The following is a 20,935-nucleotide window of genomic DNA, read 5'->3' as shown; positions in this document are numbered from 1 at the left end:
TTATGCATTACAAAAGTAAATGAATGGATAAAAATAATTTTAAGTGTGAATGGAACAAAGGACAAAGTCATAGGTAATAGTGTTTGATTGATTATTGTATTGTATCACAATTAAATACATGTATACCTAATGGTGGTCTTTATGTTATTTGTTATCTTTAAATAAGCCTACAAATTACATTGAACACATACTGTCAGTGGTATATGCGGTGGACACAAGCAACCCAAGGCCACACAGATATTTCTTGACTCCGAGTCACTCCTATCAACATCAACTTCTGGTCAAGACTTTGTCTTAGCTTCTATACACTAGTCCTACTCAGTCCTTAGGCATACCTGATTGGAAAAAAATATAACGGACACTATAATTTCCAACCAGGTGTTCGAGCAACATTTCTGTGTGTTCTGTGTACTTGCTCTTCGTGCACGAGTACTTAGCCAAATGGAACCACTTCCCCTTAATTCACACTGTTCTACTGTTTGGAACACATAAATTAAAAAGACTGATCAAGTATGATCCCCTTCTTTGAGAGATGGAGTAGAATGTTTACAACTGAAGACATCTCCACTTTCAATGAATCATACATTAGTTTGACCTTCAAACGGTAGATGAAAACGCCATGTATAAAACCAAACGTACTTGGGTGAAACTCTTCGAGTCTAATAAATGATCATGATGGTGTAACAACCGTGGGGTCACTGGAACCACGGCTTGGTCAGACCAAGGCTGAAGAGGTGTTTCTGTCACTCTTTGAATTTCCAGTCCTGTCGACACATCGGACACAGCTGGTTCACCTGCTGGGAGTTGAGCCACTTAACAATGCAGTGGATGTGGAAACAGTGAGAGCACTCCCCCCAGACTGTAAACACACAAAAGATAGGAATCATCCAAGACACTCATCTCAGAAAGATATACCTACACAAATAGCAGACTTATTATTTTACCAAGTCATTTGTCTCTGGCCATAAAAAATAAATATAAATCTGTTTTTGTTTTCACCTGTAGAATAATTCTTCTGGGACTGGAAAGACATTAACAATATATTTAGATTACATTGATAAACACACAAAGCCCTTTGATTTAGATTAAAAAGACAAAGAGAATGTATCAGTATTCACTGGTTATAACTACGAATATAGAAATCTCAACCATTGTACTTATTATCTTTTGTACTTACTGTTTTTATTATCCCTGTTTAATATTTAAGATGATACTGAAAACTTGCCTAACACAGAAAATTGGCAAGTGATGAGACTTACCGAGTGGACAATCATCTCCTGGCAGTTTACAGTCTGGACAACAGCCGTCGAATGCCATGCGACATATTCCACAATTATCATCATTGGCAACCCACCGCCATGTTGCCACTGCGGTCCAACTGTAAAAAAGTAATAATCTGTAAAAGAAGACGTACCGATAACCTATAAACCAAATTAAAGTTATGAACTGTAAACCAAGTTATCCTTATGAACTGTAAACCAAGTTATAATAATGAACTGTAAACCAAGTTATCCTTATGAACTGTAAACCAAGTTGCAGTGATGAACTGTAAATCAGGTTATACTAAAGAACTGTAAACCAAGTTATACTAATGAACTGAAAACCAAGTTGCAGTGATGAACTGTAAACCGAGTTGCAGTGATGAACTGTAAATCAAGTTATACTAATGAACTGTAAATCAAGTTATACTAAAGAAATGTAAACCAAGTTATACTAATGAACTGTAAACCAAGTTATACTAATGAACTGTAAACCAAATTGCAGTGATGAACTGTAAATCAGGTTATACTAAAGAACTGTAAATCAAGTTATACTAATGAACTGTAAATCAAGTTATACTAAAGAACTGTAAACCAAGTTATACTAATGAACTGTAAACCAAGTTGCAGTGATGAACTGTAAATCAGGTTACCGGTATACTAAAGAACTGTTAACCAAGTTATACTAATGAACTGTAAACCAAGTTGCAGTGATGAACTGTAAACCAAGTTGCAGTGATGATCTGTAAATCAAGTTATACTAATGAACTGTAAATCAAGTTATACTAAAGAACTGTAAACCAAGTTATACTTAAGAACTGTAAACCAAATTATACTTATGAACTGTAAACCAAGTCATAATAATAAACTCATCTATAAAACCAAGTTACATGTACATGTATACTGATGAATAAAATGAGTTATTCTCGTGAACTGCATTCTAAGTTGTAATTATACACTAATAACCAAGTGATATTCTGTAGACTAGGTTCTTGGATGAGTACTTCTACACGAGTACATATAATACTTACCCTAGCCATAGTAATGATAACCAGATCCAGAATGGTGTACAGATGGCAGCACATGGAAAAGAGATCAGAAGAACAATGCATGTTAGTAAAGGTTCTGGGAAAGAATTCATTTTAAACAACTGCACACCTCTTCATTAGTTACTCATATAAGATCAATATTATTTAGAAGTTTCTTAAAACTTAAATGCTTGACAAATATCACCATGTACTCTTGAAAGTGGATCATGTCATTCATTTGAACAAACTTGATAGCCTGAGCTTTCATCCCAGCATGATACAGGCTGAATATTATCACCCAGGTCCTTTACTTTGTACAGGAGCTATTAAAGAGTTAATACATTTGACCTCTATGACTTTGAATGTGGGTCAAGGCCATTTATTTGAACACACATTTTTTAACATGCCAAATATGGACATAGCTAGGCATTTTAAAAGGTTTAATATAGAGAAGAAGTTCAAACGATTTAAAAGTCACCTTTTAGTCCTATGACCCTGAAAGTAGGTCAATTGATGTGAGCCACTCAGATAGCCCTCTAAAACATGGTACAAGCCAAATATAATTTTATGACTTGGTTCCTCGAAAGTGGGTCATGGCGGTCAGTGTCCTTTTTTTTGACACTTGTTACAATGTTCTTGTAAAGGATCTACTACAATGCAAATAGTTTTAAAATTTAAACAATACTAGTTATTTTCATAATTATAAACAATTTGTTTAATAGCGAACGCTCCTGAGTGAGAGAGGGCTCAAGAAATGAGCTTCATAGGTAACACGTACACGTAAATACAACCAGTCAAAATCTATCAGGAGATCCCATAGACTTAGCAAGTCAATTCAATTGCATAATTGGAAAATCGCACATGCACACGATTTCTATGACATAATGCCGATTTCTGGCCCTTTTCTATTTATCCAGAGTAAACCAAGCACACACACATAAAACCTGCGTACAACGTCATCAGTCATTATGACGTCATAAACGATATTACCCCCGCATATTTATTTTATACTGATGATAAACGTTGTGGTTTAGTAAGACGGTACATGTTATAAAGAATATATGTCAGTTATCTTTGTTTTGTGATTATGCTTTAGGCTACACAATGCGTATCGTTACATATGAAATACTTTATACATGTACTTTTTTTTACACAGTCAAATAGGAAAATTTACAATCATTAAGCTTTTGATCAAATTCAGTATGAGATCAGGTTGTAAAAATAACAAACACCATTATCATAGAAAAGTATCATATTGTTTGTGTGTAAGAAATACGGTCTTGGGTCCAGTAAAAGAGCAACATTATGCAAGATACATGTAAATGTCAGGAGTAGGGTTGAAGGTTGTATTTTTTCCATTTTCGTAGAGACAACAAGCTCGGGTTCTAACTGTATACAGTATAATTTTATTATGCGTTCACCTCTAGGTAGCACATGTTTCACATACTGTTTTGAAAAGTGACAAAAAGGTAAACTGACATTTCCCCATCCCTTTCTCCAAATTTGCCCCCCCCCCCCCAAAAAAAAAAAAAATTTGAATTTCTACTTCACCTTTATAACACAACAACTAACAACCCACCCCCTCACTTCCAGTGACAACGGAAAACTTCTTTCAAACTCACTCTTCACTTTCACCTTCATATATATGATCGTTTACAGAAGGTAGGGTTAGTATTTCGGATCGCCGTATGCGTATCTTGCTGGTTTTGTTTTCCCTCTTTCATGGCCACTCTAAAAAATATCTGAAATCGGTAGAATATCCGGATGGGCCAATTTTTTTTATGAACTAATGTTGATTAATTTTGTAGTACTATCAAATGTTAAATTGTAGATTTTTAATAATATATGTATCTGCTGATTTCTTGTATGATTTATTTCTTAGTATTAATAAGTGTTGATCCGGATATTTCCTCGTCCGTGATATTCTTATTTTAATAGATTAGATGGGTTTCCGGTCTGGGCTTTTAAAGCTCAAGTCAATATATTTCATTCATGGAATTTAATATACAACACATTGGTAAAACTTTGCAAATTGTTAACATCTATCTATATATTATTTTTTTTGTATGCATTTTCCTGTCCATTTTGCTAGCAGCTACTTGATGTCAGTGTACTGTTATGGTGTTAGTGCACAAAATCGTCCCAACTTTCTCACATGTGTAACTGTGTAACGTTACTTGCAAAGAACTGTATTTTCAGTAAGCTTCCAATGTATGGGTATGTCAGCATTGTTTTAACAAATTTTATTATATTTATAAATAAACATATATAAATGGATAGGATAACAGGCTAGGCCTATATCAATCTTCTCCATGATGGTGTAAGTATGATATTATATGTCAGCATATCATGTTATACACCACAAAATGGCTTTATAGCGGAGGTATATATGCATGAAGACAGAAATTTACGATTTTACCGTTTTCTTAAAAAAATGGCCCTTGAAATGTTCATATATGCTCCAGAAACCTTTTAAACGCAAGTAGGGTGTATATCTTTGTGAGCTAGCTCGCTCACATTTTCTCAAGTTCTTTGTCAAAGAAATGTTATCAAGTTATTTCCAAATACAAATATTGAACACTGAAAATGCATAAATGTAGCTGCAGATGGCATAGCTAAAAATTTGCCTAAATATTGAAGTATGCTGTATGTATAGCTACAGGTCTCTGTTTGTGTATACAATTAGTTATTAAATTTCAGTTATCCTTTATTTAGTTTTTTCTGTCCTGGTTTTTTATGGCAGTCCTGCACATGGATAGGTTGTGACATGGACTTTCCAGATGCAAATTTCCCAAACCATCAGACTGTACAGACAACAAGACGAGAGGTTTTCTACGAGTATGGATCTCATGGTTATGCAGATGTTGGCAGCATTTATGGACAGAAGATTGAAGCTTTTTGTCAGAAGGTCCCAGAGGGTTTCCATGGAAAGAGGGATTCTCTCTGTGCTAAACGGCCAACACTGCCACTTTCACAAAGACCAAATGGTAATGTGGATATACATGTATATGCTGTCATACGGTTATCATTGCAAACAGATCATTTAATTATTATTTCTTTACAATATATTCTAACTGTTGTTTTATCACAAAGCATAAAACATGCACAAAAATATCTTCATGTCAAAATAATATTGCAGGGATTTTCTATGCTGTGCTTGTTCTTGGATCTAAACAAAATATCCCTCAAAAAAAGAAACACAGTTTCCCAAAATCTCAAGTAAAAAATCCAAAGGCAATTGAACTTTGTTTTGTTGAACTTCTACTTTTGAAATTGAAGATTTATATATATAATTAGCAGTAAAGAACTGGATTATGAATGCATTTTGGATATATTAAATGGTACCATACAAATCAACGTTTACTTATAGTCTGTAATAAAGCATTAAGGCTGTTGTTTTCATAAAAATTGTTCATTAGATCCACATCTCATATCGTAATTCCAATGTTAAATTGGGGTCCTTAAGGGGTTAAAGGGGATCCACGAACACCAGGTTAAACATTAAACATATGAATTTTGTTGTAGTGATTTCCTTTACGGCTTTCTTTTACTACATTCAGATGTGAACACAAACAGAGATGATGTTATGAGCAAAGTATTCAAACTCCAGAAGGAAGCTCAAAACTTCAGAAAGCTTGTAAAGGTTTACAATTTCAAAGTAAGTATAACTGTCTCAGAACTGTGTAATATTGGTAATATAGGTAATGCAAAGCAAGGGACTGATCCCCCAGGGTCTTAAGGTCACAGCATGGGAACCATATACCCGAACCGGTATACAGTTTCTGGTCAGTCTCAGGTCTGGTTCTGCCCATCATTACTAAGTCCCTGAATCATAACATCTACATAGTTGAATATAGATTCTCACTCTATATTCAAGTGCTGGGCATAAAAAAAAGACAAATAAATGTAGCTCTGGGGCCTGTAGTACTTTTACTGAGATATTTTTCCATGATTGTTCCAACATCAAGTAAACACAGGCCCCCTTGGCCTCTTGTACAAGATTGCTAGGTACTGGTTATGATGCACTCTATCTTTCACAAATGTCTAATGAGATTGTTGACATTCTTCATTTGTGGTTTTTAATACTGCATAAGGTAGTTATAGGATGTTCCTTTGTTTGGCAATCCTAAAAGGAGAGATTGTCTTGAAATTGAAACAAATATGGAAAGTTTTGAATGGTGTTTTGCTTCAGAATCATACATTATCAGCAAGGGTGAAGAGGCAATTAAGATTGTGCCATTCATCATCCACTAGCAATGGAGGAGAAGAACTACATATTGACATAATACAGAAACTGACCGAACAGTACCAGCAGCTTCGTGACCTATCAGACATTCCTGTAAGTGTGTTTTATGTTACACAATAGTTTTGTGAACCCTGAGATGTTTCACCAGTATATCAAAATGCCTATATTTGTTGAAATACATTTTACATGGACTTGAAGATCGTCAATATCTGGTGTCCTAAAAGCATAATGTATGACGTAATTAGATAGAGATGAAAGAACTGTAAAACATTTGCTTAACTCTCAATTTGCAAAATGAATCATTACCAGATATATTCATGAATCAAAACATGTGGCATAATTGTGAAAAAGCTGAAATTGTATGATATTGAGAGCATAATTACCATATCATTTGTGCTCAGAAAACCAACTCTGAGTATGCTGGTGGCTGTGTGTCCTGTCTCCCGGGGTCAAGGTCATCTGGAAGCAGCAGTGATTGCCGTCTTGTGTCCGCCATAGGGGAAACTCTATCACAGCTCAGTATCCTTTCATACAAACAAATACCGCAACATATAAAGACAAACTACTGTTATTATGGTCTGTATCCTTATATACATACAATTACTGTAGAAAATACTGTACCACTGGGATAAATGTCAGAGTACTGGATTGTATCTTTTGCACACAATTAGCTATTCTAACAAGTTTACTTAACTGTTCTGAGGAATCACAGACATCAAAATCAACCACGAAGACTTGACTCTGCAACCCATAAATCATCAGGTGATTGAAGCCGCACCTGTGAGGGAGGTGACCACCAGGTGTGTCTTGGGGAAAGGTCAGTACCTTATAACCTTGTGTGTTGTGTGGGTTCAGCACAATACCTGTGAGGGAGGTGACCACCAGGTGTGTCTTGGGGAAAGGTCAGTACCCTATAACCTTGTGTGTTGTGTAGGTTCAGCACCACACCTGTGAGGGAGGTGACCACCAGGTGTATCTCAGGTAGAGGTCAGTACCTTATAACCTTGTGTGTTGTGTGGGTTCAGCACCACACCTGTGAGGGAGGTGACCACCAGGTGTGTCTGGGGTAAAGGTCAGTACCCTATAACCTTGTGTGTATGGTGAGAATCAATATATTTTACCTGGNAATCAAATATATATATATATATATATATATATATATATAGTTCTCGATTCAAACAAATTAAGAAACTTCATTAAATATTTAGTGCTTGACTGTACATTACTGCATCATATTTGTACACTTAAAGACTAGCATTGGAGTTTTACAATTTTATTTTATTTTAAACTTTAACCTGCTGATTTCAGTGTTACTTTACAAACGGTACAATTTTTATTTGTCATTTAGACGGAGAGAAATACTTCTGGGTCAGGTACTTAAACAAAAAGCATTTCACATTTAGAATCTCTCTACATTTTAGGAATGGTTCGCATAAATCTTAAGTCATTGTTAAAGTTGATTTCTCGTCCACAGAACACATAGCTGTGCGAGGCCTCACCGGATGCATGCTGTATAGTGTTGGGCGTGGTGCCAGTGATGTTACATTAGTAGGAAAGGAAGACTTCTCCACAGAGCAAGGACGTCCAACATCTGTTTGTTTGAGGTAGGTAGAAAGTAAAGAAATGATAAAATTCGTAATGTGAAGTCACATTTGTATTCCTGTCAGTATTAGTTAATTGGTAAATGTGTTGAAATCATTAATGTAACATTAGTATTTTGAACTAGGCTGATACTTGATATCATGTTTACTAGCAGTCAAACATTGGTATAATGCAGTCAAATAGACAAATACATTTAGTCTCAATTTGTACCTGCTTTAAACTGACTATTTTTGCCGAAATAAGTTTCGGTGAATGTGTTGGTATTTATGTAACTTAAGTATTTGTATAAGGAGGCTGTTATTTGGTTTGGAGATTCCTTAGGGGTCCATCACTGGTGTAGCGCAGACATAACAGAAAATAATATTGAAATTTCAAATTTTTGACCTTTATAATAACAACTACACTTCGTATATTGCAACACAGGTGAAAATGAAAACATGTAGAAATGTGTGTTTGCTTACAGTGGCTACATTCCTGGTGACTGTTTGGTATCCATGACGACCGGAGCAGTGTACCTCTGGTCACCAGGCAACAGGTACATTGTTTTATATATTTACTCATCGCACAAAATCTATCAATATCTAAAATTCTATTAAAGTAATAAGATATCCTCAATTGTCATGAGGCTTGTAATAATGTAAACTATCAGCACCTGGTAATTATGGTTACATGACAGATGAAAAATGGTAGTGAGTAAGATCAGAAGAGTAAGAAGAAGGCAATTTTGTAACTTATATTCCCAAGTAACCTAGGGTCGCGGGTGATAACAAGTCGGACCGGTGATATGTGGTGGAGAATCATGGATACCAGGGTTGTACCATCTACACCCTGGTAAGAAAAGAAGAGAAAAAAAGGAAAATGGCAGCAAAGGACAGTATTACTATACTTAAAAATTTAAGTTACAAATGATGACACATTATGTCAATTCCACTTCCTTTATTTTAGTCCAACTTCATATCTTATACATGGAAACTTCTACATTTCCTTCTGTTTCCAACTCCCTTCTTTCTCATTTAGTTCTCTTCAGTCTCACTTCCCAAGATCTCTCTCTAATTCTCTCTGTCTATCTCTGACTCTGTCCTTGGACTCTCTCCTTCAAATTTTCCCTTCAACTCTCTCAACCTAAAGTTCTCTACCTATTATAAAGACAATCTAACACTACTTTTACTTAACTAAATCTTCTAATTCTATTGGCTAATACCATTCCTAGGAGGTGGGGCTACATTTCTCTTTTAGAAGTCTTTTGATGACCATTTCCCTGTCTAAGGACCACGATTAACTTATCAATGCATTATACTAAATGGACCTTACATCCACACACCATTGTCCTCCGACCCTTCACACAGACATTCCCACACACTCCATTCCCTTTGAGTTCCTACCACCATGTGTGTCATGGTCATCTCCTTTGTTTTCAATTACAATCTCTTTTTTAATTGCCTTCTTCTTACTCTTCCGATCTGTCTCACTACCATTTTTCATCTGTCATAGTACATTATATTATAATTTTTGTCATTCCAAGTTCCTCAGAGGTCATTCATTAGTCACAGAATTGTGAGAGACCATGTCCAAAAGCTGTATCGTGTTAGTCAATATCTGTTGCTTAATTACTGTATTAAACTCACTGCATTTTAATGATATAGGCAGAAACAGGTGATAAACGACAGGTCGACAAGGTTTAAGTGTACGTTACCATGGAGACGGGCTGAGTTTGGAGCGCACCCTCGTGAAGTTATAGCATCTGACCCAACTGTCGTTCAACTGTTTGATATAAGGGTAAGTATCACCTCATCTTTTTACAACAATGACCAGTATGATATATGGATACTGGTCAAGCTACCTTGGTATCTACCATTGCTACCAATTCTCAAACACTAACACCAGCGATTAGATGTCCAACCCTACACCCTACTCCAACCCCCATCAGGAGCCGAGTAGATACTACTTCGTACTTCACCTGCTCCTCTGGGGGATATGTGTATGAGTGTAGAGGCTTGTGGAGCAGAGTAGATACTACTTCATCCTTCACCTGCTTCTCTGGGGGATATGTGTATGAGTGTAGAGGCTTGGGGAGCCGAGTAGATACTACTTCATACTTCACCTGCTTCTCTGGGAGATATGTGTATGAGTGTAGAGGCTTGGGGAGCCGAGTAGATACTACTTCATACTTCACCTGCTCCTCCGGGAGATACGTGTATGAGTGTAGAGGCTTGTGGAGCAGAGTAGATACTACTTCATCCTTCACCTGCTTCTCTGGGGGATATGTGTATGAGTGTAGAGGCTTGTGGAGCCGAGTAGATACTACTTCATACTTCACCTGCTTCTCTGGGAGATATGTGTATGAGTGTAGAGGCTTGTGGAGCAGAGTAGATACTACTTCATCCTTCACCTGCTTCTCTGGGGGATATGTGTATGAGTGTAGAGGCTTGTGGAGCAGAGTAGATACTACTTCATCCTTCACCTGCTCCTCTGGGAGATATGTGTATGAATGTAGATGCTTGTGGAGCCGAGTAGATACTACTTCATACTCCACCTGCTCCTCTGGGAGATATGTGTATGAGTGTAGAGGCTTGTGGAGCCTAGTAGATACTACTTCATACTTCACCTGCTCCTCCGGGAGATACGTGTATGAGTGTAGAGGCTTGTGGAGCAGAGTAGATACTACTTCATCCTTCACCTGCTCCTCTGGGAGATATGTGTATGAGTGTAGAGGCTTGTGGAGCAGAGTAGATACTACTTCATACTTCTCCTGCTCCTCTGGGGGATATGTGTATGAGTGTAGAGGCTTGTGGGGCCCAGTAGATACTACTTCATACTTCACCTGCTCCTCTGGGAGATACGTGTATGAGTGTAGAGGCTTGTGGAGCAGAGTAGATACTACTTTGTACTTCACCTGTAATACAAGCTCAAAGCAAACAGGACCCATAGTTTCATACAAAATGAGTGAAAAATTGAGCCAAATACACACAAAGTCTAATTCATTTATTTTACATTAATTTTGATCCTGATGAGAGTTGTCTACCTTGAAAAAAATCGGAACCTTTTGGAGAGGGATAGAATTTTTACAATGACACTAATTTTCTTTACTCTACCTAAAACGACGGAAATAAATTGAATTACTATATTTAATTGTCAATTAACTGTTCTTTTATGGAACAAAATTACTCTCAATCATGTACACTTTGGACATCATTCTATAGCCTAGGCGCCTACGCATGATGTATTTACATGTCAGTTACATATGTAACCATAGGCTATCGCATGGTATGCCGTTATCACATGCACCTGCAATTTATAGGGATCTTGATATTTTACAAATCACTATTTTCACAGAGATATTTTTATTGCATTTGTGAAACGATTTATCTGACAGAGCGTAACTCGCTCGACAACAAATGTTGTAGCGACCAAGAGCTTGTGAACTACTGTCAGCACGTGAAACGTACAGGTGAGGTCGGTAATCAAAACACATCAGTCTACATTTCATGTGCTTCATAAACAATCTTCTTGAAGTCGTCTGATCGTATGTCAGTGTCTTCCAATGAGTTAAATAATGTCTTTGTATCATAAGCTTTATTTCTTAAGTACGTGTGATTACACATTTCCAAGTTAAGTCTCGCAATCGGGTGTTGACAATTCATCGGCACGCACATGTACTATTGTTTACCAGTTGTTACTATAATTTACACTACGGTAATAGAATGCCTGATACGCAACAGGAAATGACGATACAAAAGTACTACAAGAAAAACATGTGTATTACGAAGAGTGGGAAGTCCTTAAACTTTAACATCAATTTACCATAGTGGAAAATGATACAGAAATATTCTTAACTCCAAATTTCAATTCATTGACTGGATAAGTTGATATAAAGGAACAAAATACTCATATGTGAAGTTTTATCACAAACATACCATGGTATTTTATATACTCTAAACTTCAATCTCTATTTCAACACAAACAAACTGCATCTGACACAAGTTTTTCTGTACATCATTCTGTATCACATAAATGAAAATACAAACAAATAATGTTGAGCCCCAATAACCTTACAACTATTAACTTGGCTGTCACACCACCCAGCCTTTCTTCTAAGGGACAGATTGACCATTTTCTATGCCAAGTTGTCCCAGTAATCCAGCCATTTCTGCATGGAATAAAGTTAGTTAGAATATTGAGGCACCAAAGTAGTTGCCACTAAAGTTAAAATGGGTTGGATTGTTTATGTTGTAGAGAAGTCCCACGAAGCAGGGTGTTGACCTGTTTGCCCTGCCCAGTCCCCTGGTATTGCCAGGGGAGAGAATACATGTATCTACCCAATCCACAGTGTCAGAGTTTTATCACTTTGTGGCATGTGACTACAACTTCTTCCTACTAGACCAGCGGTTTCCTGGAACTCCGGTAAGACACTTACAATGAGTATCCTCAATTTTTGTACTCAACCATGTGAATAGGTGGAATCCCTCATCTTACTTCAACAGATATTTAGTCTCAACATTTAGACAAATTATAGCCATACAAATCTTAAAACACTTGAATAGCTTGGACCTGACATATTTAAGTGGGCTGTGTACAGTATGACATGTCGGGGTTAATCAGTTTTCAATGTATGTAAAGTAACTGTAAATGTTTGCCTTTCGACTCCTTAAGCTGTTTGTATTGTGGATATTTGTTATGGCATTAGTGTTGCTACAATATATATCTCATAAAGTGTAAGTACAGTATGTTCATGCAACCATTTATCTGTGCTGAGTAAGGAAATTAGCAAATATTTCAACAGCTCTGAATTTTTCATTTCAATAATATCAGGAAATGTTGATATAGTGGATGTTTATTTTAAAGAACAAAAAATAACAGATCAAAAACAACATTACATAATCCTTAAAATGGTAACTTATATTTAATTGCTTCCAATTATAGGTGCTGAGTTGGAAACACATGCTAGTCAATCCTCCCCAGTACTTGGGTGGGGTCAATTTTCCATCAAAAGGTCATAGCCTCCTTTTGATGGCTAGTCAGAGTCCTCCAGAAGTTTGCTGTTACAAGTACAACTGTAGCTCAGGGATGGCAGCTCAAGCTTTGGGGGCACCGTGGCGAGTGTCCAGGATTGAGTGAGTCTTGTTGGTGCTTTCTGTGCTGCCTTATCTGTAGTTGTAGCAACACATACATAATACATTTGATATAGTACACGGTATGGTCTAATTTTTTGTACAACATTTTCACAATTTATCTTTTTATAATGTTGTCACGGTTCATTATTTTACAACATTGTCATGATTTATCATTGTTACAAGTTATCATTATACAACATTGTTGCAATTCATTACTCGGTTTACTCTCTAAAACAAAGTTGGTAGACACAATTTTATCCACAATATTCGTTAATTACTACTCCTAAACTATAAGATGGATTTAAAAATAACTTTGTAAATATCTCACTTATCAAAAGACCCTGTGCATGTGTAAATGCCATTTTGTTTCAACCTCGTTTTAAAATGTTATTGTCTTGCATGTGCATCATATGAAATTATAATGTGAATTAATTTCATACAGTCCTTATTGACATTAATTTATATTAACTGTATTAAGACTCCAAATACATGGACAATTGTTACAGGTACCTTACCTATCATGGTATAGGATTCATGTTTGAGATTTACAACTATAATTCCTGAAAAAGAATTTTCAAAAAAGGGGCAATTACGTTTGGGTCTGTCTATCTGCTAAACGAACAAAGTATTTCTTATTCATTATAAGATAATGAGGTGTTGATATTGGACTTTGTCCTGTGTATTGTCCAGTGTATTGTCCAGTGTATCTAGATGTGATGTTTTTGACAGTGACATATTCCACCATGGATCTGTGTGTGGAGGGACAGCAGGAGTTATGGTATCAGAGAGGTTCAACACATCACTGATAGGTGTCGCCGCTGTACCTCTGGACGATGGCTTCTTTGCTGTTCAGGTTTGTGAGGCAGAGTGTAGCAAGGTATCAATATACATGCTTCTTGAGGTGAAACTAAAGGAAATTATTGGATTACAATTATTATTGTTGTAAAACAATCATATGGGGTTGAGAGTACTTCTGTTGTGAATAAAATTAATGCCTCAATACAAGCATATTATTAAAATGAATATATGTTAACATGATTAAATACTGGGTTTTGAAATTTGAAGAAAAATAAAAAGTAAATTACATGGTACATGCATGTATCCTTGTAGGTGGACAGTTATGGAGAGGTGTTTTATCAGGGATACAATTTTACCAATACGGGGGGCGATAAGACCTGCTCTATGGAGACAGATAACCAATCCTGGGACGACATCACCATTGGAAAGGGGCGTAGATGGATCTCACGATATATTAAACATCGGGAAAAGAACAAAGACAAAAATTGCAAAGAAATATTGAGACAACCTGAAAATAATTTTGATAAAGGTAAGTTTAAAATGTTTTAAATGTGAAGAGGAAAGACTGGTATGACTTAGGATGGATGCCATAATTCATTCTAGAAATTCTATTGTTATAACACTACTTTCTGGAAAACTGACCTAATTGGTAGTGAAACAGATGTAAAACCACTTAAACAAACCAACAAACCCTGTACTTACTACATAATAACAAGCTACATGTACGTTAGAACTATCACTCTGGTCATGTATAACTATCACTCTGGTCATGTACAACTATCACTCTGGTCATAAATAACTATCACTCTGGTCATGTACAACTATCACTCTGGTCATGAATAACTATCACTCTGGTCATGTATAACTATCCCTCTGGTCATGTACAACTATCCCTCTGGTCATGAATAACTATCACTCTGGCCCTGTACAACTATCACACTGGTCATGTACAACCATCACTCTGGTCATGAATAACTATCACTATGGTCATGTACAACTATCACACTGGTCATGTACAACTATCACTATGGTCATGTACAACTATCACACTGGGCATGTACAACTATCACTCTGGTCATGAATAACTATCACTCTGGTCATGTACAACTATCACACTGGTCATGTACAACTATCACTCTGGTCATGTACAACTATCACTCTGGTCATGTATTAAGGTACGTAAATGTATAGTCTTGTTAAAGGTATTGCACTGCATGACATGGAACTAGTCTTGTTGAAGATATGACATGTAAATAAAGTCCTGATAAAGACATAACACTAAATATATTTAAATATAGTAGATATATTTTTGTTACTCTAAAGAGATCACTGTACTTTGTTACCCTATATAGATCACTGTACTTTGTTACCCTATAGAGATCACTGTACTTTGTTACCCTATAGAGATCACTGAACTTAGTTACCCTATAGGGATCACTGTACTTTGTTGCCCTATAGAGATCACTGTACTTTGTTACCCTAAAGAGATTACTGTACTTTGTTACCCTATAGAGATTACTGTACTTTGTTACCCTAAAGAGATTACTGTACTTTGTTACCCTATAGAGATCACTGTACTTTGTTACCCTATAGAGATCACTGTACTTTGTCACCATATAGAGATCACTGTACATTGTTTCCCTATAGAGATCACTGTACTTTGTTACCCTATAGAGATCACTGTACTTTGTTACCCTATAGAGATCACTATACTTTGTTACCCTAAAGAGATCACTATACTTTGTTACCCTATAAAGATCACTGTACTTTGTTACCCTATAGAGATCACTGTACTTTGTTTCCCTATAGAGATCACTGTACTTTGTTACCCTATAGAGATCACTGTACTTTGTCACCATATAGAGATCACTGTACATTGTTTCCCTATATAGATCACTGTACTTTGTTACCCTATGGAGATCACTATACTTTGTTACCCTATAGAGATCACTGTACTTTGTTTCCCTATAGAGATCGCTGTACTTTGTTCCCCTAAAGAGATCACTGTACTTTGTTACCCTATAGAGATCACTGTACCTTGTTACCCTAAAGATATCACTGTACTTTGTTACCCTAAAGAGATCACTGTTTTTTGTTACCCTATAGAGATCACTGTTTTTTGTTACCCTAAACAGATCACTGTACTTTGTTACCCTAAAGAGATCACTGTTTTTTGTTAACCTATAGAGATCACTCTGGTGAAGCAGCCCCACATCAGTTGTCCACTTTGTCACCCAGAGATTGAAAGTATTGACAATGACACTGACATATGTCCAGCCTGTCACCAGAGCCTGACCACTGGTCAACAACTGGTACAGGCAGGGAAGGTAAGTATAAATCCATGGCCCCTTGTTTTCCTCTGTATGATTGGTGTTATGGTGTGACATTTACTTTTATCTGTAGAATAGTGTTTTCTTGCAACCCAGTTGTATTTCAATCTCTACCAGAAATATCTACATTTACATTTTTCTCAAGCCATTTAATCCTTCCTGTTAGTGCCAGGTAGCACCTCTGATCAGTCAAAGATTTATATATTAGCTGAAAGGAAGCATTTGAAGTTACAGAACATTTCGGATTATCTCCCTTTACCATACTGGCAATGGCACATGGCAAGTCGTATACGACCTATATGTATGTACATAAGAATTATTACTGTTTTACAGGGATTGGTTGGATACTGGCCAGGTGACATCAAACTCTGGGGAGAACAATTAAAGTCTAAAGGAAACCAGGTCAGGGAGACTCAAAGGACAGAGGAAAAGGAGAGTTTTCCTCGGACAAATGCCCTCAGTAAGATCCTGGTGTCCCTGTGGGAGGAGGAGAGTCCAGACCTGACCCAACTACTGCAACAGAGAGTAGGTGTTCACACAGCTTTCTCACCTGTGTAATAGAATGGTACCAAATAGTAGATATATTCCTGTGATTTTTTTTAAAACCAGACTAATCACCAACTAATACATGTTTTGGTTTTGACATGTACCTAGTAGTGAAAATCATGTGTTCTAAACAACTTAAGCTTCCTACACACTCAGCCAGATATCAATAATCAGTCATATGTCAAATCATATTCCCATTGACAACTCGACTACCTTACTAGGTGCCTTCTTTTCACGATCAAACAAGTTTTATCAATTTTTAATCACTCTTGTTAGCCCTGCAGGTGTCTAAAAGTGGGAGGTTCTACTCTGTAATTGAACCACTGCCTAAAGAAACGTTATAAGAAACGATATAAAAACATATTTTGTATATTTGTAGAAAACTAAGTATTACTTCAAAATTGGTTTTAATTCTTTCAACCCTCTCCAGGATGAAGAAACAAGGAAGAAAAAGGAAGCAAGACAGAAAAAGAGAAAGGAAAAATCCAGTTATCTTATGGATGGGGACCAACAGTTGATCAGAAGTCTTCAACAGGCAGTGGATGGTGGGAGTCGACAGCAATCACGGGAGAGCTCTGAGAGTCGGCAAAGGTCACCACCACCAGGGGGTACTGTGAGTCGGCAACGGTCACCACCACCAGGGGGTACTGTGAGTCGGAATGGGTCACCACAACCAGGGGGTTCAAGGGATGACAACTTAGTGTCACCTTCGTGGATAGACAATAGGGGAACAGGAAGTGATGGAGAAGATAGTGATGCTAGTTTTCATAGACTGTTTGGCATTGATATAAGTACAATGAGGGAAGATGACGATCAGCAAAAAGCTGGTGCTGACTCGAGTGCCATCACACAGAGTTGGGGACTAGCAAACATTCAGGAAACACCATACCAAGAAAACAGAAGTTTTACAAATTTACATTCATCTAGGAAGAGAAAACGTTTAACATCAGAGAGTTTGTTTTCTGATGATCAAAGTGAGGATGCTGCAAAACAACCAACAGCTGATCGCGAGGCTTTCTCTCTGGACAGAAGTTACCGAGTGACACAAACAACCAATGGTGACACCATTGGAAATGAAGATAATTGGGATAGCCAGTTCTTCTCACAAGATATTGCGCAATCTTTTACCATGTTTTCAGGGTCCTTTGTGTTACCGAGTCCGGCTACTCCTACACCTAGTGACCCACATTTGTCGTTCACCTCAAAACCAAAGCAACTTAGGTTGACTGCTTCCCCAAACACAGACTGGAAATCACACAAGAAAAAAGGGAGACTGTCAATTGGGGGATTTTAGTACAAGGTTCAGGTTATGGTTATTACTGTTCATATAATGCAATATCCACAACTGTTTTATTATCTTCAAAAGTATTGAGGAGTATCAATATTAGAAACCTCATGTGATAATTTCTGATGAATATACCTAATAATTTAAAAGTAAAGACATTCGTACTGGTGAGATTTTAAGTCGGTTTTATAACGAGCCTTATACCTGTTACTTAGTTCAGATGATGAGGATGATCAGCTTTAGTTGGAGTTTGTAATTGTAATTTTTTGTATCATCGAACTATATATTTATAGGATACTTATATTTTCTGTGATTTTACCTCTCATAAATGGTGTCCATCATCAATTGTGAATTACCTAGCAAACAGTTATTTACACAGGTAACAACATACCCAGTGTGTAAAATACAACATGCATGCTGATTGAAAGGCAAATTTTAAAACCTTGCATTCATTAATACCCGGCATACAACATAAATGCTTAGTGAGACTCAAGTTTAAAACCTTGCAAAAAAGTATAGAAACTGCACAGGATTTTGTGTGGACAAAATATTTAAGTTATCTACATTATTGATTTTTTTAATTAACTTTTAGTTGAAACAGCATTCTATTCAATAAACCAACCCAATAATAATGTACGTATTCAATACTGGACAACAAGCTTAGAGGTTTTAGGAAGTCTTCTCTTAGCTGATATTTTTTATCCCGAACTTTGGAAGAAAAAAGGGTTCGTTTGGTGTGCACATTTATATTTGCAAGTATCAGGCTTGGTTTTTACACAAACGAAATTGTTTTTTCTTTGCGGACTAAAATTATCGCATTTTAAAAGATTAGTGCATTGAAGTATTTGCACACTCACAATAAAAATGCTATCAGAAATTAAACACAGAAACTTTAATTAGTGCAGTCAAAAATTTGTGCAATATTTAGAGAGCGAAGTGCACTAAAACTAAAATGCTGCTAAATTATATACGTTTGCAGTTTTTAATGCAGATACCTACTTTTGATTTGGTCGATTATTTTACGTGCAATATCTTCCCAAAAAATGGTATAGTTTCAACCAAATTTGGTGTGTCTGTAAAACATATTGTCGAGTGTCAGGCTGGTATTGACCGTTTATTCCATGTGTACATATTTACACATGATAAATAAGGCTACCACTTTTGGTTGGTCTATTGGTTTCCCTGCAATGACTCACCTGAAACGATTCAGTTTCAACATGATTTGATGTGCATATGGATTTTGGTTAGCGTCATGTTATACCTTTGGCCATGTTTGCCAGACTCCACACTTCATGTGTATATGGAGTTTGGTTAGTGTCATGTTATACCTATGGTTGAGTTTGCCAGACTCCACACTTCATGTGTATATGGAGTTTGGTTAGCATCATGTTATACCTATGGCTGAGTTTGCCAGACTCCACACTTCATGTGTATATGGAGTTTGGTGAGTGTCATGTTATACCTATGGCTGAGTTTGCCAGACTCCACACTTCATGTGTATATGGAGTTTGGTTAGCGCCATGTTATACCTATGGCTGAGTTTGCAAGACTCCACACTTCATGTGTATATGTATCTATATATACATTCAGCTACAATAGAAAGGGGCAGAGTTTCCTGGCTTGTCTGCTTTAGATTCTCCATCCTGTGGAACAGTATGTCTACGCCAAACCACCATATTGAACAACATATATAAGAGGAATTGAGGGGCTTCTAAAATTCCACAAATTTGCTTGTTAAAACATGAAGTACAAACTTGTAGTTTTAAACATATGTTCATCATATAAGTGTTAAAAAAGCTACCAGTACTATCAAAATATTTGTGCATCACTGACAAATCTGGGTGTTAACATATTGACCCAGTTAACAGACAAGAGGAATATGTTCCCTATTTCTTATACTAAATGTTTCTTTTAAGAAATTGAATTCATTTTATAATCATAGGATTTTGTTTATACACTTTTATATCGTATACCATTTTGTTTAAAAAAAATGTTAAAAAGGAGCTGAAGAGATAACGAAAGCGAAAGTTCTGTGGTCTTCCCTTTAAGAAGTTCAAATCTCTAACATTGAAATTTGAGATCATGTTAATTTTAGATGCGTCCCTTTAACTTGTTCAATGATCATGTGAATAAAATGGTTATAAAAAGCACTCTCTATCAGCGATTGATTTTCATATGTATTTCTATTATTTACAGATTGAAATGCAATATATTACTTACACTTAATATCATTCGTTCATTACACGTATCAAAATTATAATTTGCAGTTGCTTTGGTCAAACTGTTTTTTCAGTAACTGACTATTATTAGCTCACCTGGTCCGAAGTACCAAGGTGAGCTTATGCCATACCGCAGCGTCCGTCGTCCGTCGTACGTCAACTTTACACTACTAGTCATGAACCACTGAGCGGATTTTAACAAAATTTGGTCTCAAGCATCCTTGGGTGAAAGGGAACCAATGTTGTATAAACCGTGGATCTGGCCCCCCAGGTGCCTGAGGGGCGGGGCCCAATAGGGGAAATATAGCAAATTATTCTTTAAAATACTTCTTCTTCTGTAGGAATGAAAGGATTTGGTCCATATTTGGTCAGAAGCATCCTTGGGGGAAGGGGAACAAAGTTTGTATAAACTATGGGTCTGGCTCACCAAGGGCCTGAGGGGAAGAGCCAATAGGGGAAATATAGCAAATTCTTTAAAATCCTTCTTCTTCTGTAGGAATGAAAGGATTTG

The 20,935-nt window shown here is 36.6% G+C and overlaps 2 protein-coding genes across 5 annotated transcripts; one reads left to right on the top strand and one right to left on the bottom strand.

Moving 5' to 3' along the window:
- Positions 1–63: 63 nt before the first annotated feature.
- LOC110456363 (anaphase-promoting complex subunit 11-like) lies at positions 64–2,820 on the bottom strand. Of its 2 annotated transcripts, none has more exons than XM_021507049.1 (3): positions 2,291–2,820; positions 1,260–1,396; positions 64–859 (listed from the first exon to the last, which is right to left on the bottom strand). In XM_021507049.1, exons 1-3 carry the CDS (start codon positions 2,398–2,400, stop codon positions 744–746), a joined length of 363 nt encoding a protein of 120 aa, XP_021362724.1. In that variant the 5' UTR covers positions 2,401–2,820; the 3' UTR covers positions 64–743. The 2 variants fall into 2 exon arrangements, with proteins under 2 accessions (XP_021362724.1, XP_021362725.1); XM_021507050.1 differs by having other exon boundaries at positions 65–859; positions 1,260–1,378; positions 2,291–2,818.
- A 1,417-nt stretch (positions 2,821–4,237) lies between these two features.
- LOC110456368 (TATA box-binding protein-associated factor RNA polymerase I subunit C-like) lies at positions 4,238–20,351 on the top strand. 3 transcript variants are annotated; one of them, XM_021507060.1, is made up of 16 exons: positions 4,238–4,304; positions 5,031–5,274; positions 5,848–5,945; positions 6,480–6,626; positions 6,935–7,052; positions 7,237–7,350; positions 8,008–8,137; positions 8,599–8,670; positions 9,779–9,911; positions 12,369–12,536; positions 13,056–13,246; positions 13,976–14,099; positions 14,357–14,573; positions 16,232–16,371; positions 16,708–16,899; positions 17,351–20,351. In XM_021507060.1, exons 2-16 carry the CDS (start codon positions 5,055–5,057, stop codon positions 18,212–18,214), a joined length of 2,928 nt encoding a protein of 975 aa, XP_021362735.1. In that variant the 5' UTR covers positions 4,238–4,304; positions 5,031–5,054; the 3' UTR covers positions 18,215–20,351. The 3 variants fall into 3 exon arrangements, with proteins under 3 accessions (XP_021362735.1, XP_021362737.1, XP_021362736.1); XM_021507062.1 differs by lacking the exon at positions 4,238–4,304 and adding an exon at positions 4,333–4,485; XM_021507061.1 differs by lacking the exon at positions 4,238–4,304 and adding an exon at positions 4,333–4,504.
- The last annotated feature ends 584 nt before the right edge of the window (positions 20,352–20,935 follow it).

Source organism: Mizuhopecten yessoensis, unplaced genomic scaffold (genome assembly GCF_002113885.1).
Source record: "Mizuhopecten yessoensis strain PY_sf001 unplaced genomic scaffold, ASM211388v2 scaffold8713, whole genome shotgun sequence".
Lineage (NCBI taxonomy): Eukaryota > Metazoa > Mollusca > Bivalvia > Pectinida > Pectinidae > Mizuhopecten > Mizuhopecten yessoensis.
This window is presented reverse-complemented; position numbering and strand designations above follow the sequence as displayed.